This window comes from Orcinus orca, chromosome 18 (genome assembly GCF_937001465.1).
Source record: "Orcinus orca chromosome 18, mOrcOrc1.1, whole genome shotgun sequence".
Taxonomy (NCBI): Eukaryota; Metazoa; Chordata; class Mammalia; order Artiodactyla; family Delphinidae; genus Orcinus; species Orcinus orca.
Genome location: NC_064576.1, coordinates 75,031,095 through 75,047,022, shown reverse-complemented (window position 1 = coordinate 75,047,022; position 15,928 = coordinate 75,031,095). Strand labels below are relative to the sequence as shown.

The following is a 15,928-nucleotide window of genomic DNA, read 5'->3' as shown; positions in this document are numbered from 1 at the left end:
CTTTCCCCCGGGGAATCCAGTTACATTGTATCCTGTTCAGCTGGGTGGAACTCAGATGGGTGACTCGAACACATCTACCTCCTCAGGGGTAGCTGCCACTCAGGGTGGGTCTCAGACCAGCACCTGGGAACTCATTAGAAATGCAGAATCTCAGACCCATTCCAGACCCACTGAATCGGAATATGCGTGCGGTGGTTAATCTTATGTGTCAGATTGGCTGGGCCAGGGCGCCTGGACATTTGGTCAAATGTTATTCTAGGTGTTTCTCTTAAGGTACCTTTTGGATGAGGTTAACATTTATGGATAAACTGGTGGGCTTTGAGTAAAGCACATTGCCCACCGTAATGTGGGTGGACCTCATCCATCAGGTGAAGGCCTGAATGAACAGAGACTGACCTCCCTGAGGAAGAAGGAATTCTGCCAGCAGATGGTCTATAGACTTAAATGGCAACATCAGATCTTCCCTTGGGTCTTCAGTTCTCCAAACCTGTCCTTTTGGTTTTTTATGGAGGCTTCATTGCAGACACGTGATTGGTAGAATCATTGGCTGTCGGTGATTGAAATCTCCAGCCCCTCTTTTCTCTTAGGAGGGAGTGGGACTGAAAGTTTCAACCCTCCAATCATGTGGTTGGTTCCCCTGGCATCCAGCCCCCATCCTTAGGTTACCTAGGGACTTTCCATGAGTCACCTCATTGACATAACAAAAGATACCTTTATCGCTCTCAACACAACAGATATCCCAAAGGTTTTAGGAGCTCTGTGCCAGTAACTGGGATGAAGACCAAATATATGTTTCTTGTAATAAATCACAGTATCACAGCGCCTTCAGAAGAAGGCTAGAAATAATTCTGTCTTAAGGATGACTCTTAATCATTGTGTATTGCAAAACACCAGGCTGTGACACCAGATCTTCCCTGCAGCAGTGGCCACAAATGGTACATGGAGCTATCCCATCCCATTCCTTCCCCACCGCCCCCATCATATGGCCTCAGGCTGCTGTGTGTTTTGAGTTGTCAGTTTTTTAAAAAATAAATTTAATTTATTTATTTATCTAGGCTGCTTTCGTTCTTCGTTGCTGTGTGCGGTTTTCTTTAGTTGCGGCGAGCAGGGGGCTACTCTTCATTGCGGTGCACGGCCTTCTCATTGCCGTGGCTTCTATGGTTGCGGAGCACGGGCTCTAGGCACGTGGGCTTCAGTTGTTGTGGCTCGCGGGCTCAGTAGTTGTGGTCCACGGGCTCTAGAGCGCAGGCTCAGTAGTTATGGCGCACGGGCTTAGTTGCTCCACGGCATGTGGGATCTTCCCGGACCAGGGCTCGAACCCGTGTCCCCTGCATTGGGAGGTGGATTCTTAACCACTGCACCACCAGGGAAGCCCGAGCTGTCAGTTTTGGCATTTCATTCGGTCATTCCAGGTTTGGTCACCGTCAGGTGTTATAGAAGTACATGTGCCTCAGGTGCTCTGTCTTCTGAGCGCCTGGCTCTTCTCTTTGGTGCTTCTAATTAATGTGTATTTTAAACCCAGAAAATCTCTCAAGACTGTACTTCAGGTAAGAGGTGGCTTCAGAAGGTGAGCTCAGACTCGGCAGGTATTTTTATGGATGAGGCTTTGAGCAGCTAAAGGAGGTATGGTTCGTTTTATCCCTCAGGTCCCCAGTGTATGCCTTTCCATTATCGCACTGTTCGTTGATGATCTGCTATGTGCTAGCAACATACAAAGTAGAAGTTGTTTTAAAAAAAAAAATCAGGTGAGTAAATGTTAAAGATCTTATTGCCTTTATTCAGTGATTTATGAGTTCGGCAGTATCCCATCGAGCAGATAGAGTAGCTCTGAGGAGTTGTACAAAGTGGAAGACTTTTATAGGTGAAAAACAGTGGGACAAGGAAGTTACTAGCTAAGAGACAATTGTTTGGGGCAAAGTCACATTCCTTTGGGGTGTATCAGGTTGATAACCTCCCTAGTGCTGACCAGGTGATTCCAGACTGACTGGTTAAGATTAGATTCCTGGAACAGGCTGAAGCTGCAATTAGGTCAGGCATCGAGTCTCAGTCTGATGATGTGGGCTGAGCACAAGTGACTCCATTTTGGGTCTGTTATTTGTTTTTTTAACAAAGTAAACATTCGTACTGTTCCAAGAATCTATTCTGGGGGTACATAAATATAATACGAAGCAAAGCAGAGACTATATTACGCAGGTGTAAACATCACCCTGTGACTTGGAGGAAGAAGAGCCTTTGCGAATTGGACCACACTTCATGGGAGGGCAAGATTAGTCCTGGAGACACGGCGTGGAAGGAGAGGATGTCTCACATGGAAGTGGAGTGTGAGTGAAGGTGGCTGAATGAAGGATGTGTGGAAGGGGGGTTCATTCAGGTGTGGTTGAGCATAAAATGTCTGTGTTGAGTGTCCAGAGGGACACATTGAACTGTCAACCACACGCCCCCGTTACCAGGGCGTGCTTGATAGAGTGGACGTTCTACGTTGAATCAGCGGCTTTGTGATAAGAACTGTAGTGACTCAGCAATCCTGGGGTAACAGTTCTACCTTGGTTTGTGTGAGTTACTAGGCAGATGCCTCACCTCTCTCTGTGTTCGTATATTACTGCTTTGGGAACATGTGCCTCTTTCTGTTTTGTGATCTTTGATACGTATCTTTATCTATACAGACATCGTGTATACGCTTAGTGTGTTCATAGCACAAGGCTCCTAGAAGGTGGGTACATTTCCCTGGTTACACCGTGTGAGACTAAATGAACACGTATGTATCAAAGTTTGAAAACAGAGATCCCATTAGAAGATTTTCTTAGGAAAGGTGTCTTTTTACAAGACGGAGAGGGCCAGCACAGCAATGTTCTTGTCCTGAGTTTTGAAATATTTTGTTTTTACAATCACTTGTGTAATTTTGGAAACTTTGTTTTCCTGTGTTTTAGAATTTACATCCATAACTGATAGCAGCGTTTTCCTTTGTCCTCACAGTACGGCCAAGTACAGCGTGTTGACGTTTCTACCTCGATTCTTGTATGAGCAGATCAGGAGAGCTGCCAATGCCTTCTTCCTCTTCATTGCCTTATTACAGGTGACATTTTTTTAAAAAGTTACTTAAAATTCATAACCTTAATTGTATGCAAAATAAGATCTTGCTAAAAAGGTCACTTAACCGAGAAAGGGTCATCAGACTTGAATGAAATGTGCCTCCTTCATCCAATTACTGTTTGCTTGAACAAATGGGATCTTTGCATAAAGGGAGACTTCTTTAGGTATATCCTTCTTTGCTTAAGGATAATTGCAGTTACGAAAAGAGGCACTGAAAGAAGACTGTGGGATCCGACTTCTAACCCTCTTTTCTGATCCAAACACAAAACGACGTTGGGTAGAATTTTAAAAATATGTAACGGACTTAGCTAGCTCTTAAAATAAGGTAATCGCTTTGTAACAGAAATGAATGCAACAGAACTGCAGAGGAGCGAGGAGTGTGAGCCATATTTTCTTTTTCTTGGAGAGGATTTTAATTTGCCAACTTCCCGCTTTTGGTCTCTCTGTCTTACAGCAAATTCCAGATGTTTCTCCAACAGGAAGATATACCACCCTGGTGCCATTGATCATTATTTTAACAATCGCAGGCATCAAAGAGATTGTAGAAGATTTTGTAAGTTTTTGCTTTCAGATAATAAAAACATTTATTGAATGTAACTTACAACTTATTTGCTGCTTTGGATATTTTAAGACAGAAAGGTTGGTCTATAGGCTAACTAGGCTCAAGTTTCATGATGGTATTTTTGGGGACAGAATGTGTGCACACAGTGTCTGAACTATACAGTGAAACAGAAGTAGTTCAATCTGTATTTCCTGATGTTAGGTTTATGGACACGCTTTGATTTTTATTGCCGATGTTCCTTACATCCTCCTTGAGAGCGTGCTAGTCTGGGTAGCAAATGGAGGACTGAATTGCTGTCTAGTGTAGCAGCATTGAGATTACTTTACAAGAATCTCCTCCCTCCTTATACTTCAGTGCATCTCCAAATTCATCGGCTACAGCCATATTCATGCTCTTTCCTGTTTTCTCTCTGTCCTCTTTTCAGGCTCTTCCTTCTCCCCTTCCTTTCTGTCTGTCTCCCCCTCTCTCTCATACATGCATGCACATTTTTCTGGGAATAGGTAAATGAATAAATGCAGTACAAATCAAAGCAGAGGTACTTTGCCCCCAAAGTTCTTTATCAATAAAATGAGTTCAGTTGTTTGTTGTTAGTTTATCTTATAGAATAATTCTTTTAGTTCGATCTAAAACAATCAAGGGGTAGAAAGTTTTATGCTTCCAAGTGTTTTTTCCTTGCTGTAACCAAAATACAAGCATTTAAACCGCATCTACATGTACGGTGTTAGTCTCTGAATTTCGCGAGTGGCGCTGGATCACGACCATTGAACTGAACTTTAGGACGTTAGTGGAGCTGCCCGTTGGTTTCCTTGTCTTGTTTTTTGCTGGATCTTATTGTTCGCTGTTTCAGTTATTCACCTGGAACTTTTGAAACTAACACCTTTTTTTCTTTCTGTAACAGAAGCGACATAAGGCAGACAATGCAGTTAACAAAAAGAAAACGATAGGTAAGACCCCAGGCTGACTCATTTTTTCCACTAGAAAACTTAAGAAGAAGACTTGCAGTTAAGGAATTTTAAATAAGTAGTTAATGGTGTTGAGATAAATTGAGGGAAATCTTGGACTTCCCTGGTGGCGCAGTGCTTAAGAATCCGCCTGCCAGTGCAGGGGACCACGGGTTCGAGCCCTGGTCTTGGAAGATCCCACATGCCGCGGAGCAACTAGGCCCGTGCGCCATAACTACTGAGCCTGCACGCTAGAGCCCACGTGCCACAACTACTGAGTCCATGTGCCACAACTACTGAAGCCCGCGTGCGTAGAGCCCGTGCTCTGCAACAAGAGAAGCCACCACGGTGAGAAGCCCACGCACCCCAACAAAGAGTAGCCCCCGCTTGCCGCAACTAGAGAAAGCCCGCGCGTGGCAACGAAGACCAAAGGCAGCCAAAAATAAATAAATAAATAATTGAGGGAAATCTATAAGATACTTTAAAAATAGCAAAATGACAAACAAATCCAACAAAAGGTGAGTCCTGGTAATTAAAATCTGAACAGGCTTTGTGTATTTTAGAGTTTTAGAAAAGGTTTTAATTTTCAGGAGCTAGACATATTTTATGTCCATAAAAGTCAAAGCGTTCATAGCCTTGGTTTATAATTGCCCCCGACCTCTATCTGCTTATTGTTGCATTTCTAGAATGGTAGCTCTGTGTTAATGCGGGCGGGGGGGCGGTGTGTTTATGCGAGTGTGTGTGTTTTGGTGAATCTTGTAAATGCAAGGTGATTATTTTCTTCATATGGGCTAAATGTGAATGATGTAACTTATTTGCAAACATGAATATTTATGTGTATGCATTCCTCTCTATACGGTACGTAAGTACCTAGTTGGGGCTCTGTTTTGGGCAGTGATGATGTTATACGTTTATGTCTAAGGATATGGTATGTTGGAATTAATCAGTGGAATTTTAAAAGGAGCCTTTTGGATTTTGGAAAGCTGATTTTATGTTGATTATCATCAGTATTAACCGATACTTGTTTTGTTTTTCTTTTGCAGTGTTAAGGAATGGTATGTGGCATACCATTATGTGGAAAGAGGTAATAACAAATTTTAAAGATATGCCAGAAAGTACTGGTTTGGAGACCTGTAATTCATTGCTAGTGTTGATTTTGGTATAAAGTTTGTGTTAAGACACGGGCCATGTCCATGTCATGTAAGTGGTGCAGTGTGGTTTTTCCCTGAGGCTTTCCTGGAACGTGGGTGCATGTTTCCTCTGTTGCTGCATCTTCTAGAAGCCATTCCCTGTGTCAGTTCAGAGCTGGGAAATTCATTGCCCCTGATGGATATTTCAGAAATTTCACATCATTTTCTAGTTTCTGAATCCAAGTAAAGAAGCGTTTTCCCTTGGTCTTCTGTTGTTCTCTTTATCTCAGTGCACTCTTTTAAAGACTTTTTTTTTTAACTTCTGAAATTCTCACTTCTGACATTTTTGGTGGAAAGAGTTTGGGTTTATAATTAGCCCTAAATGGAAGAAGTGGTAGACTGGGGGCTGGGAACCATCCTGGGTGGGTTCTGAGGCTGAAAGTTGCTGCTTTTAGCTTTACAAGAGCAAGGAGTGTTTGCCTCGCTGGAGTTATGGGGTCGGCGGGGTTTGAGAACGGCGTGGTGATTTGGTTGTTACTAGTGATAAACAGAAGATTGAGAAGAAATACCCCGTGCCACCTGGGTGTTCTCTGGCTGCTAAAATTAGCTTTTTCAGTGAGTCTCTGCTGTGGCTGGAACTTAATGGTCACAAGATGTTTTTGGAGGGTGACTCTCATGCCTCCAAGACTCAAAGCTGATTAACATGATTTCAGAAGAAAACTACATTTTAGAAGAGTAACATATAATAGTATCTCTTGCTAAACATTTAATAAAATGTTTTAAAATGCCTCTATGACCTTGGGAGTCTGCAGGATGCCTGTGATGTGGTAACCGCAGCCTTCCTTTTGGCTGTCATTTTCTTTTTACTTTGTTACAGGAGATCCATTAAGCCCCTCGGTAGTGTTTTGTGGCAACACCTTAACCTGGTAGCCATCCGGAAGCCCTGTGTTGTAAATATTAATTGACCTCGCTCTCACTGGGAAGTGTGGTGGTTCTCGGTCAGGTGCTCGGAGTTTCTTGCCTTCACAGATGGTAGCAATGCTCCTAGCGTGCCATGGGAACTTGAGAACTCCCACGGCACTTAGGAGTGGCCTCTCTCCCCGATGTTCCTGTTGCCACTCCCCTCCCCAGGAAGGCGCTCATACTGGCAGGAGTGGAGGATTATTTGAATTTGGGCTGTTGACACTACTTGAAACAGTAGAATATGGAGTGATGATCTCAGAATTCTGGATCTAGGAGTGGATGGCTTCAGACCCCTAAAGCTCATTACTGTTTCCTACACACATTTGGAGAGAAAAAAACCAACCCATCAACCAAAATACCTGTTACGTTTTTCCACCTGCATTTTTATTTCAGTTAAGAATGGATTTTGTTGTTTTAAATGGAGCTCTTAGTATGTGCCAGAGGCAGTGTTAGGCGCTGGGGATGCAGATAAGAATTAAGCATGGCCCCTGCCTTTCTTTTGCCTTTAAGCTGGATACGAACTTCAGATGTACAGGGGCTCTGAAATTTAATGTTTACCACCCTTCTTGATGCTGAGCCCGATTCCTTAGACTTACCCACACACTTTGATAAGCAAATCAAGGCACTAACAGGATGACTTTTAGCAGCATTCCTTTGTCCTGATAAAATATTAAACACAGTCACCTGTCAGGCCGTTTTCCTGGATTGTAAGATGCAGTGGTTTTTTTTGTTTTGTTTTTTTTTTAATTCTTGATTTCAAAGAGATGAGTAACATGGGTTAGAATAGGAAACAGAAAGCGTAGTGCCCTTCTGTTACTGAACCAAACGTAAGTCCGCTTGCCCGCCTGCAGTAAAGCCAATCTGCTGACACGGAGTCATGGTGAAGGGAAGTGCAGTCTTTTTTTTTTAGATTTCTGAATAGGTATATGCATGTGCTTTATTTTATTATTATTTTTTAATCTTTATTGGAGTATAATTGCTTCACAATACTGTGTTAGTTTCTGTTGCACACCAAAGTGAATCAGCCATTTGCATACACATGTCCCCATATCCCCTCCCTCTTGAGCCTCCCTCCCACCCTCCCTATCCCACCTCTCTAGGTCATCGCAAAGCACCGAGCTGATCTCCCTGTGCTATGCTGCTGCTTCCCACTAGCTATCTATTTTACATTCGGTAGTGTATATATGTTGATGCTACTCTCACTTCGCCCCAGCTTCCCCCTCCCACCCCATGTCCTCAAGTCTATTCTCTACATCTACATCTTTATTTCTGCCCTGCAACTAGGTTCATCAGTACTATTTTTTTTTTTAGATTCCATATATGTGTGTTAGCATACGGTATTTGTTTTTCTCTTTCTGACTTACTGCACTCTGTATGACAGACTCTAGGTCCATCCACCTCACTACAAATAACTCAATTTCGTTCCTTTTTATGGCTGAGTAATATTCCATTAGCATTCTTCACAGAATTAGAACAAAACATTTTAAAATTCGTATAGAAACACAAAAGACCCCAAAGAGCCAAAGCAATCTTGAGAAAGAAAAATGCAGTTGGAGGAATCAGGCTCCCCAACTTCAAACTATACCACAAAGCTACAGTAATCAAGACGGTATGGTACTGGCACAAAAACAGACATATAGGTCAATGGTACAGGATAGAATGCCCAGAGATAAACACACACACATGTTTATGACACCTAATTTACGACAAAGGAGGCAAGAACATACAATGGAGAAAGGACAGCCTCTTCAGTAAGCGGTGCTGGGAAGTGCAGTCTTTATTGCAGGTGCCAAGCAAGGAGTCCAGGTGGCTAGTGCCCAAAACACCCAAACTCCCCAAAGGGTTTCAGCAAAGCATCTTTAAAGGCCAGGTGAGGGAGGGGCATCCCAGGGTAGGTGATCAGCTTGTGCACAGTTCTGTGATTGGTTGATGGTAGTAACAGGGTGGTGTCACAGGTTTAACATTATCGTCCTTAGGTGCCAGCAGGTCTGGGGGCTATGTGCTCATGGTCATCAAGTAGTTAATTTCTCCTATTTGGTGGGGGTTTTAACATCTGTAAAACGACCCAGGGAGTGTGCATCACATGCTGTTATCTAGGTACTTCAGCCAGGAGCTAAAGCAGAGGATGTGGGGGAGAGGTTTGTCCTGGGAAGGCCCCATAGGGTCCTGCTCAGTTAGACTTTGAGTTTTGAAATTATATACCAGGAACAGCCTTGCTTGCGCTGTCAGAGAACTCCACCATCCTCACTCTCACACTCATGGTGCCCATTCGGTTACGCTCAAGGCTAACACGTAGCCGTGCCTGCTTCATGTCTGGTGCTGGCATATCCCTCCTTACTCATTGCAACAACCCTGCAAGGTCAGTGGTGGCGTTTCCCATTTTATAAGTGAGGACACTGGAGTTCAAGGAGGTGGAGAGCCTGCCTGCCAGGCTCTGTGAGTTCATGTGTGTCTGTGAAGCTCAGATCTGAGCCTGGGCCTACCTGGCTTGAAAGCACATGTCCTCTCCAGCCTGGTGTGTCTGTGAGGTTATTTAAAGGCCCTGTGGGCCCTCGGCCGTGGGCTTGTGTCCTGCAGACGAGCACCTGTTTCCGTGGCTTGGGGGCTTCTGTGATTCTTTTCTGGCAATTTCTTGAGGCCACACGAATCTCTTTCATGTGGAGTATTTCCAGGGGACCTTTGAGATGCATTGTTCCTGCATGAATTTAGTATTACCTTTTAATCAGACCACTGGGCTTCCAGCCCGATGGCTTGGTTTTGAGTCCTGGCTCTAACACGCACTGGTTTTGTGACCATGACCCAGTATTTCACTTTGTATCTCAGTTTCCCCAGATGTAAAACAGAAGACATTTGCCTGTGTTAACTCAGTTGATCCCCACAATAACCCCATGAAATATGTGCTGATGACCTCGTTGGACAGATGGGAAAAGTGGGGCGCCAGAGTTTGCATGAGTTGCTCAAGGTTTACGTGCACTAGGAACGGGTCCCACGGGGGATTTGACCCAGGCGTCCAGGCAGGCTCTCGAGCTGTGCACTTAACCGCTTACCCTGCTGCCCACAGCTGTGGGGATAGATGTGCATGTATCTGTAAGCCAGTGAGAAAGTGAAACCTGATGGTTGTTTTGACTCATCTATTTTCTCCTCCTTTTTTTCTTCTTCGTTCGGCATCATTGCAGAAAGGCAGCATTGCCTTTTGTCTGTATTGAAATGTTCCTTTTATTCTTGTCGAGGAAAAGAATTTGAGCTCCTCTGCCTTAAACTTCACGGCACACTTATACAGTAATTTTTTTCTCCCGACGTTTAACCACTTTTATCACCATTTGCGCTTCCCTGTCTCTCATGTTTCTCGGTCCTTGTTCTTGTGTTCTAGGTAGCCGTGGGAGACATCGTGAAGGTCGTCAACGGGCAGTGTCTTCCCGCAGATGTGGTCCTGCTGTCCTCCAGGTCAGGGGGCTCGTGGCATGGTTTTGAAATCGGTGTTGAGAACAATGGAGTGTTACCTAGTGCCTGCAGAAGCCTCCAGCTACCCTCCCTGCACCCTCTGGGTCCCCACCCTCTCCCCCACGTTTTCTCCCTTTACTCCTTTGCATTTTTTTGCCTTAACCCTGAGTTTTCTTTCTCCCATTCATTTCTTTGTACTTTTTTTCTGACGTCTTTTTATATGTATTGATTCACTTTCATCTCGTGGCTGTTCTGGGCTATTCCTCGTTTGTGGGGATACATTCCAGAGCAGTGGAGTGATTTGTTCGGTAGCATCCAGGTCACGGCGTGTCTGAAACTTCAGGAGCGGCTCTGGTGGGTCCAGCCAGCAGCCTTCTCCGCAGAATCGAATGCCTCCCCTTACGGTAGTTCAGAGACCCACAGGCACTTCTCAGTGTGCACATGACTTGCAGATGGTCCGTATTTTGCCCCCTTTCTGTCTAAGCACCATTGCCATGTTTTTTGGGTAATTTTGTGCTACAGAGGTTTCATCACCAAATGGTGTAAACGATAAACAACACAGTCCTTGACTTTTCCTTGGATGATACGTAAAAGTAGATATCAAAGAAGGAAAGCCAGAATCAGGATACGAGTAAACTTCTGTTTGAGCGCAAGATTAAATTAGACGATGCCAGGACTAAACCTCCCTGTACTGATGTGCTGCTGGGCATCAGATCTCCCACCGCATGTGTTTGAGTGCAGACAGACTCTCTTTTATGGGATTGAATCACTTATTTTGTCAGATTTTAGGGCTTAGCACAAATTTTCTGCTTGAGATAAAAGGTTTAATAAAAGGACCCCAGGTCTGTAGAGGGGGAAAGGCCCCATATACATGGGGCAGGATTCATGTTTGTCCCTATTGATTAGTAACAGAGAAACTCTCAGAAATAGTAAAACGTTGATCACTTGAGATAGTTTGGGTTATGAGTTTTGGGTGTGACCCTCAGAAAGCCAGCTTTGAATAAGGATTGCCTGAGCTGACATCACATTTTCCAGGTTCCCTGGTGTTTGTCCCGAGTGGCCCGTTGAGCACATGACCCCATTTAATCTTCCCAACAGCCCTTGACAGCCTTACTTGGTACATGAAAAAACAAGGGCTACAGAGAGATCGTTGAACTCGCTGAGGCCACACGGCCAGGAAGGGCAGTGCCAGGAGATTGTAAGTGGCTGGTGGTCATAGAATCTTGTTAAACCCTAACTGTGCTCCCTGGACCTGAACATCCAAGTAGGAGTATAGTATCTGCCGTGCTTATGTTTAAGCACGGCAGGTGCTATACTCTGTATCTATTCTTTGAGTTTTCTGTCCTTAAAATCAGGTGTTTTGATTAAAAAGTTGCCTGTGGACACAGTAAAAACTGCAGGGAAGAAAAACCCTGCCAAGCCTATGCCTTGATTTCTCAGTTCCTCTGGCCGTAATCTCCTTCAGAAGGTGTGTGTGCTGGCCTGGCCTGGCCTGGGTGGCTGTTTCGGTCAAGGGCAGGCCAGCCTCTGACTTTCAGGGTCACCTGAGCCCACTGGGCGGTCTTAGCTGGGACCTCTTGTTTCCTATCACAGGCCTGTCCCCTTCCCATGCATCCTCTGTTATTTCTGTCCACTTGGAGTCGGGCGGCCGTTTTGTGGGGCCTGTGTGGGTAGATCATTGGAGAGACAGCTCGTCTTGGCGCTGTGCTCTCCACACACCTGTCTGTCTGTCCTGTCTGTCTCATCAGTCACTCTTCCTGTGGCGGTCAGTTATGACATCACTCTGAAGGGCCGGTCAGCAGAGTTTCCATGGTTGAGGCTTTCTGAGCTGTGAATTGGTGGAGGGGACCTTACTCAACTTTTTTTTTTTTTCTCTCCTTAGTGAACCTCAGGCAATGTGTTATGTTGAAACAGCCAATCTCGATGGGGAGACGAACCTTAAAATACGTCAGGTAAAAAGTCACCTTTTATGACTTGCACTGTTATGGGGCCCAAATGGCGACGGTGCTCCCCTCACGTACCAGTCAGTGCTTTTTCTGGAGTTCAGTGAAGCACAGTTCAGAGTTCAGTGAAGCACAAACTCAGGACTCCACCACTGTGCTGACACATCCGTGCTAAAGTCATAATCGACACACCCAAACCCTTTACAGAAAGCACACTCCATTAGCTGTACCCTAACGTGGCCATAAACACAGAATAAAGTACCCCTTTAACATAGTGTGATATCTGGCACCCTGTAACTCTTCTTTAAAGAGAAAAAAATGCCTAAGTCAGATATCTCAGATAGAAAAGAAAGATATGTGGACAGAATCAGCCAATGCAACTTGGTACAGCAGAAAATTTGTGTCAAAATGAGTTATTAATTGAAATTTAAAATTGTTATTATATATTGAATTCTTCCAAACCTTTTGTATTAGGTTGCTGTGACCGAAGCTGCCTGTGAAGTCCATCCTGAAGGGATGGTAGCTTGAGGACCCCACCCAACTATTCCATTTTAGTTGATTCATTATTTCCTTTTGACTAACAGTAGGGATATGCTGAGTGTCATTCGTAAACCTGGAAGATTGTGTTCAGTTTCCTCTTTGGGTTGAACGTTTCAGGGTGTGAGTCACACGGCTGACATGCAGGTGAGGGAGGTGCTGATGAAGTTGTCTGGGAGCATAGAGTGTGAAGGGCCCAATCGCCACCTCTACGATTTCACCGGAAACTTGAACTTGGATGGGAAAAGGTATCGCTTCCTCGTGTCTTAGTGGATTTTCTTTTAATTTATTTTTAATGTGACTAAGAATTATAGGAGCTTTGGCAAATGTCAGTCTGTTTTCTGCTTTCATAATATTTTTAAAACAGATCTCTTCATGTTTAGCTTAGATATGGGAGACTGAGCTTTTCTTGAAACACCGTTTTAATCCATTTAAACCTTCCCTTAAATTTAAGGAAAGACCTGATTTTTGGCAAGGAAATATCCCGAGGGTCTGAAGTGAGGTTCACAGAACTGGCCTGGTCTTTCTGTGTGTATTACTCGCCAGGGAGGAGAGTAGTTGATTTTGGCTGCGTAAAATTGTCCAGAAAAGCAGAAGAGAGATGTCTGAAGCGTGTAAGAGCTGACATTTATTAGAGAAACATCTTTTTTCCCTTCGCTGTCTTCTAAGTAGTCTGTGTTTTTGGCAAGTTGAATGGAAGGACCGGTTACCCTGCCTTCAGAACGTTCACTGCCCTGTTGTCTCTATTCTGTTGTCTTTGCCCTCTTGGCACTTATCATTTGAGTCATTTTTTGTCGTTACATTGGGGCGTGGTTTCTCTCTTCTGCTTATCTTCAACCTGCATGCTCCTTACCAGTGGTCTCCACCTTTATGTTTTGAACAGACCCAAAGGGAAGGACCCGATCACGGGAACCAACCCAAAATAACTCTGACAAGTCTAAGTGTGGCACCCTTCTCGGTTTCATGTAGTACACAGGGCTGTTCTGTAGGCTCCCACTTTAAAGTTCTAAATTATCACTCAGACTTTTATTGAATCATTAAGTTAGGTTTGACACATTTGTTATTGTAGCTTTTTTTTTTCTCAGAGTCTAGAAACTGACTTTCCCAAATGAATAAACTTCTGGTTATCTTAATTTCCTTTTCAGATATTGAGTTTCATAAGAGAGTTATAAGAGACACAATTTCCTTTTAACGTTTTATAGGAGAAAAAAAAAACCTTTTTCTGTGTTGATGAATGGATGAGATAAACCTTGGGTAGATGAAGCCAGGGGTAACCTTTATGGCCCCTGTGTCCCCGTTAAATAGTCCAAATTTGACTAAAGGAAACGGTTGATGTATTGTGGGTTTATGTTTAAGGGGAAAATTCATGCTCATTTTTTCAAAGTGTCATTAAATATAAATGTTGTTTCTTGTTTTTAGCCCTGTTGCCCTTGGGCCCGACCAGATCTTATTACGAGGTACACAGCTTAGAAACACTCAGTGGGTGTTCGGCATAGTTGTTTATACTGGACACGACACCAAACTCATGCAGGTAAAACATTTCTCTGCTGAAAAACAATGCTGATTTCAGTCGTTTTTTCTGTTTTTTATGGAGTCGTGGGTAGAGAATGCAGGTGTTGCATTTAGGAACCTTAAGCTTTGTCTGTGAACCTAAATGTGGAAAGGAGGTGCTTTTCTTTTGGTTCCTAGGTAGTTCCTCCTGAATTTCTGTTACTGTATCGAGTATTTGTTACCCCTTGCCTGAAATATCAACAGTCTTTGTTTTCTGGATTTAATGGGACAGTCAGGCCTCCCCTAGTTTATCTTCGAACGCGAGGGGGGATTTGTTCTAACCTCTTTATTTCTCTCTTTACTTCTCCTCCGCACCCCGTTAATTCAGATTTTATAGGAAGTTGTCTTATTTAACTGAATTCTAGGCAATTGAAAATCAGTTATCTTTGAATTCATGTTTATTCTTCATATCATTTACCAAAGAGAAAAAAATACTAAACTGATTTTCTTCTTTCTCCCTGTTAAGTTTTAAAAATTGTTATCTGTGACCTTGTAGCCCACATTTCTTTTATGACGTATTTTTCCGGACAGCTTTGAAGTCCTGCATAAATCAGTGCCCCTACCTGTCATTTCTTACATTTCTTCGGTATCACTTGGTATCTTATTTTGCTAATGGTCGCTGTCAACGAGGATTGGTTTTTCAGCTTGTCTGCCCTTTTGTGTGACTTCTAAAGTACAGATCTGGCAATATTTCTTGATTTAAAAGTGTTTCGTGGCCACCGTGCACCATATCTTGTGCCAGGCTGTGTGGGTACAATAGTGAAGGCACAGTCTCACCCCTGGGAACCAGGCAGACTTGGGAGTGGTGGGGATTACAGAGTGGAGAGATGATCGTGTGATGCGTGTCGTTACGGGGTGCTGGGGGTCCATATGGAAGGTCATCCAGCCCAGGTTTGGAGGTGTCAGTTGACCAGATACTAAGAAGCACATTTCAGATGTCAAGTTGAAGAAGGAAGGCTGTTGTGTTGGTTCACTCAAGTGGTGTAGGAGGAGAGAGTTAACCATTGATTAGAACCGATGGAGTGATAGAGCCCTGTGTCCACACCAGCTGGGTAACGCAGTGCAGACGGGGTGGGCGGGGGGTGGGGCAGAGAGACTCACTGGAGTTGAAGAAGATTGTTGGAGTTGCTCCATGACAGGCCTTGGTGTGCAGGGGGCTTGGTTTTGATCTTCTGGGGCGGAGGGTTTGTGGAGCGGACAGACCCAGGGGCAGGAAGCTGAAGCGGAGCTGTTGGAGGCGTTCAGTGTTGAGGGGTGAAGGATGGAGGGACCACGGCATTTGGTGAAGATGGGACGCGGCCGGGCCGGGGTAGAGACGGATGCTGTAACCGGTGGCTCAAGTCTTTAGGGAGTGGGGGGGAGGGGAGAGCTGGTGGACTTGCTGAGGGAAGAGGCAGAAGGGCGTGTAGCCAGATGGCAGGAATTTTACAAGGGGGTTTTTAACACGGCGTTAGAGGCAGCAGGTGTCGGAAGTATGACCGGACCCCGAGCATCCGTTCGGCAGTGCTGTCTTCTGAAGCGCGTGAGTCTGTGCGGAGCAGCCCCTGCTGGGGGACCTCAGGGGAGGGGTGTCCTCGGGGTGGGGGGTGAGGCAGGAGCAGGAAGGAGGGGGGAGGGCCCGGGGACTGCGAGGCCGCACATGTGGTGGGATGGTTATAGAGGAAGGTGTGTGTGTGCGTGTGTGTGCGTGTGTGTTCTTTGTGTGTTCTGTGTGTGTGTTCTGTGTGTGTGCGTGTGTGTGTGTTCTGTGTGTTCTGTGTGTGTGTTTGT

General features: G+C 44.6%; 1 protein-coding gene across 3 annotated transcripts in view; it reads left to right on the top strand.

The window, feature by feature from the left end:
- ATP8A2 (ATPase phospholipid transporting 8A2) overlaps positions 1–15,928 on the top strand; it is a 531,116-nt gene that overhangs the window by 115,215 nt on the left and 399,973 nt on the right. For 2 of the 3 annotated variants that reach the window (XM_033409347.2, XM_033409346.2), the window contains exons 3-10: positions 2,974–3,073; positions 3,545–3,643; positions 4,551–4,596; positions 5,637–5,677; positions 10,057–10,130; positions 12,010–12,079; positions 12,728–12,855; positions 14,027–14,138. In XM_033409347.2, coding sequence (XP_033265238.1) covers positions 2,974–3,073; positions 3,545–3,643; positions 4,551–4,596; positions 5,637–5,677; positions 10,057–10,130; positions 12,010–12,079; positions 12,728–12,855; positions 14,027–14,138 — 670 coding nt within the window. The remainder of the gene's footprint in view (positions 1–2,973; positions 3,074–3,544; positions 3,644–4,550; positions 4,597–5,636; positions 5,678–10,056; positions 10,131–12,009; positions 12,080–12,727; positions 12,856–14,026; positions 14,139–15,928) is intronic. The other variant, XM_049700910.1, reaches the window with a different exon arrangement.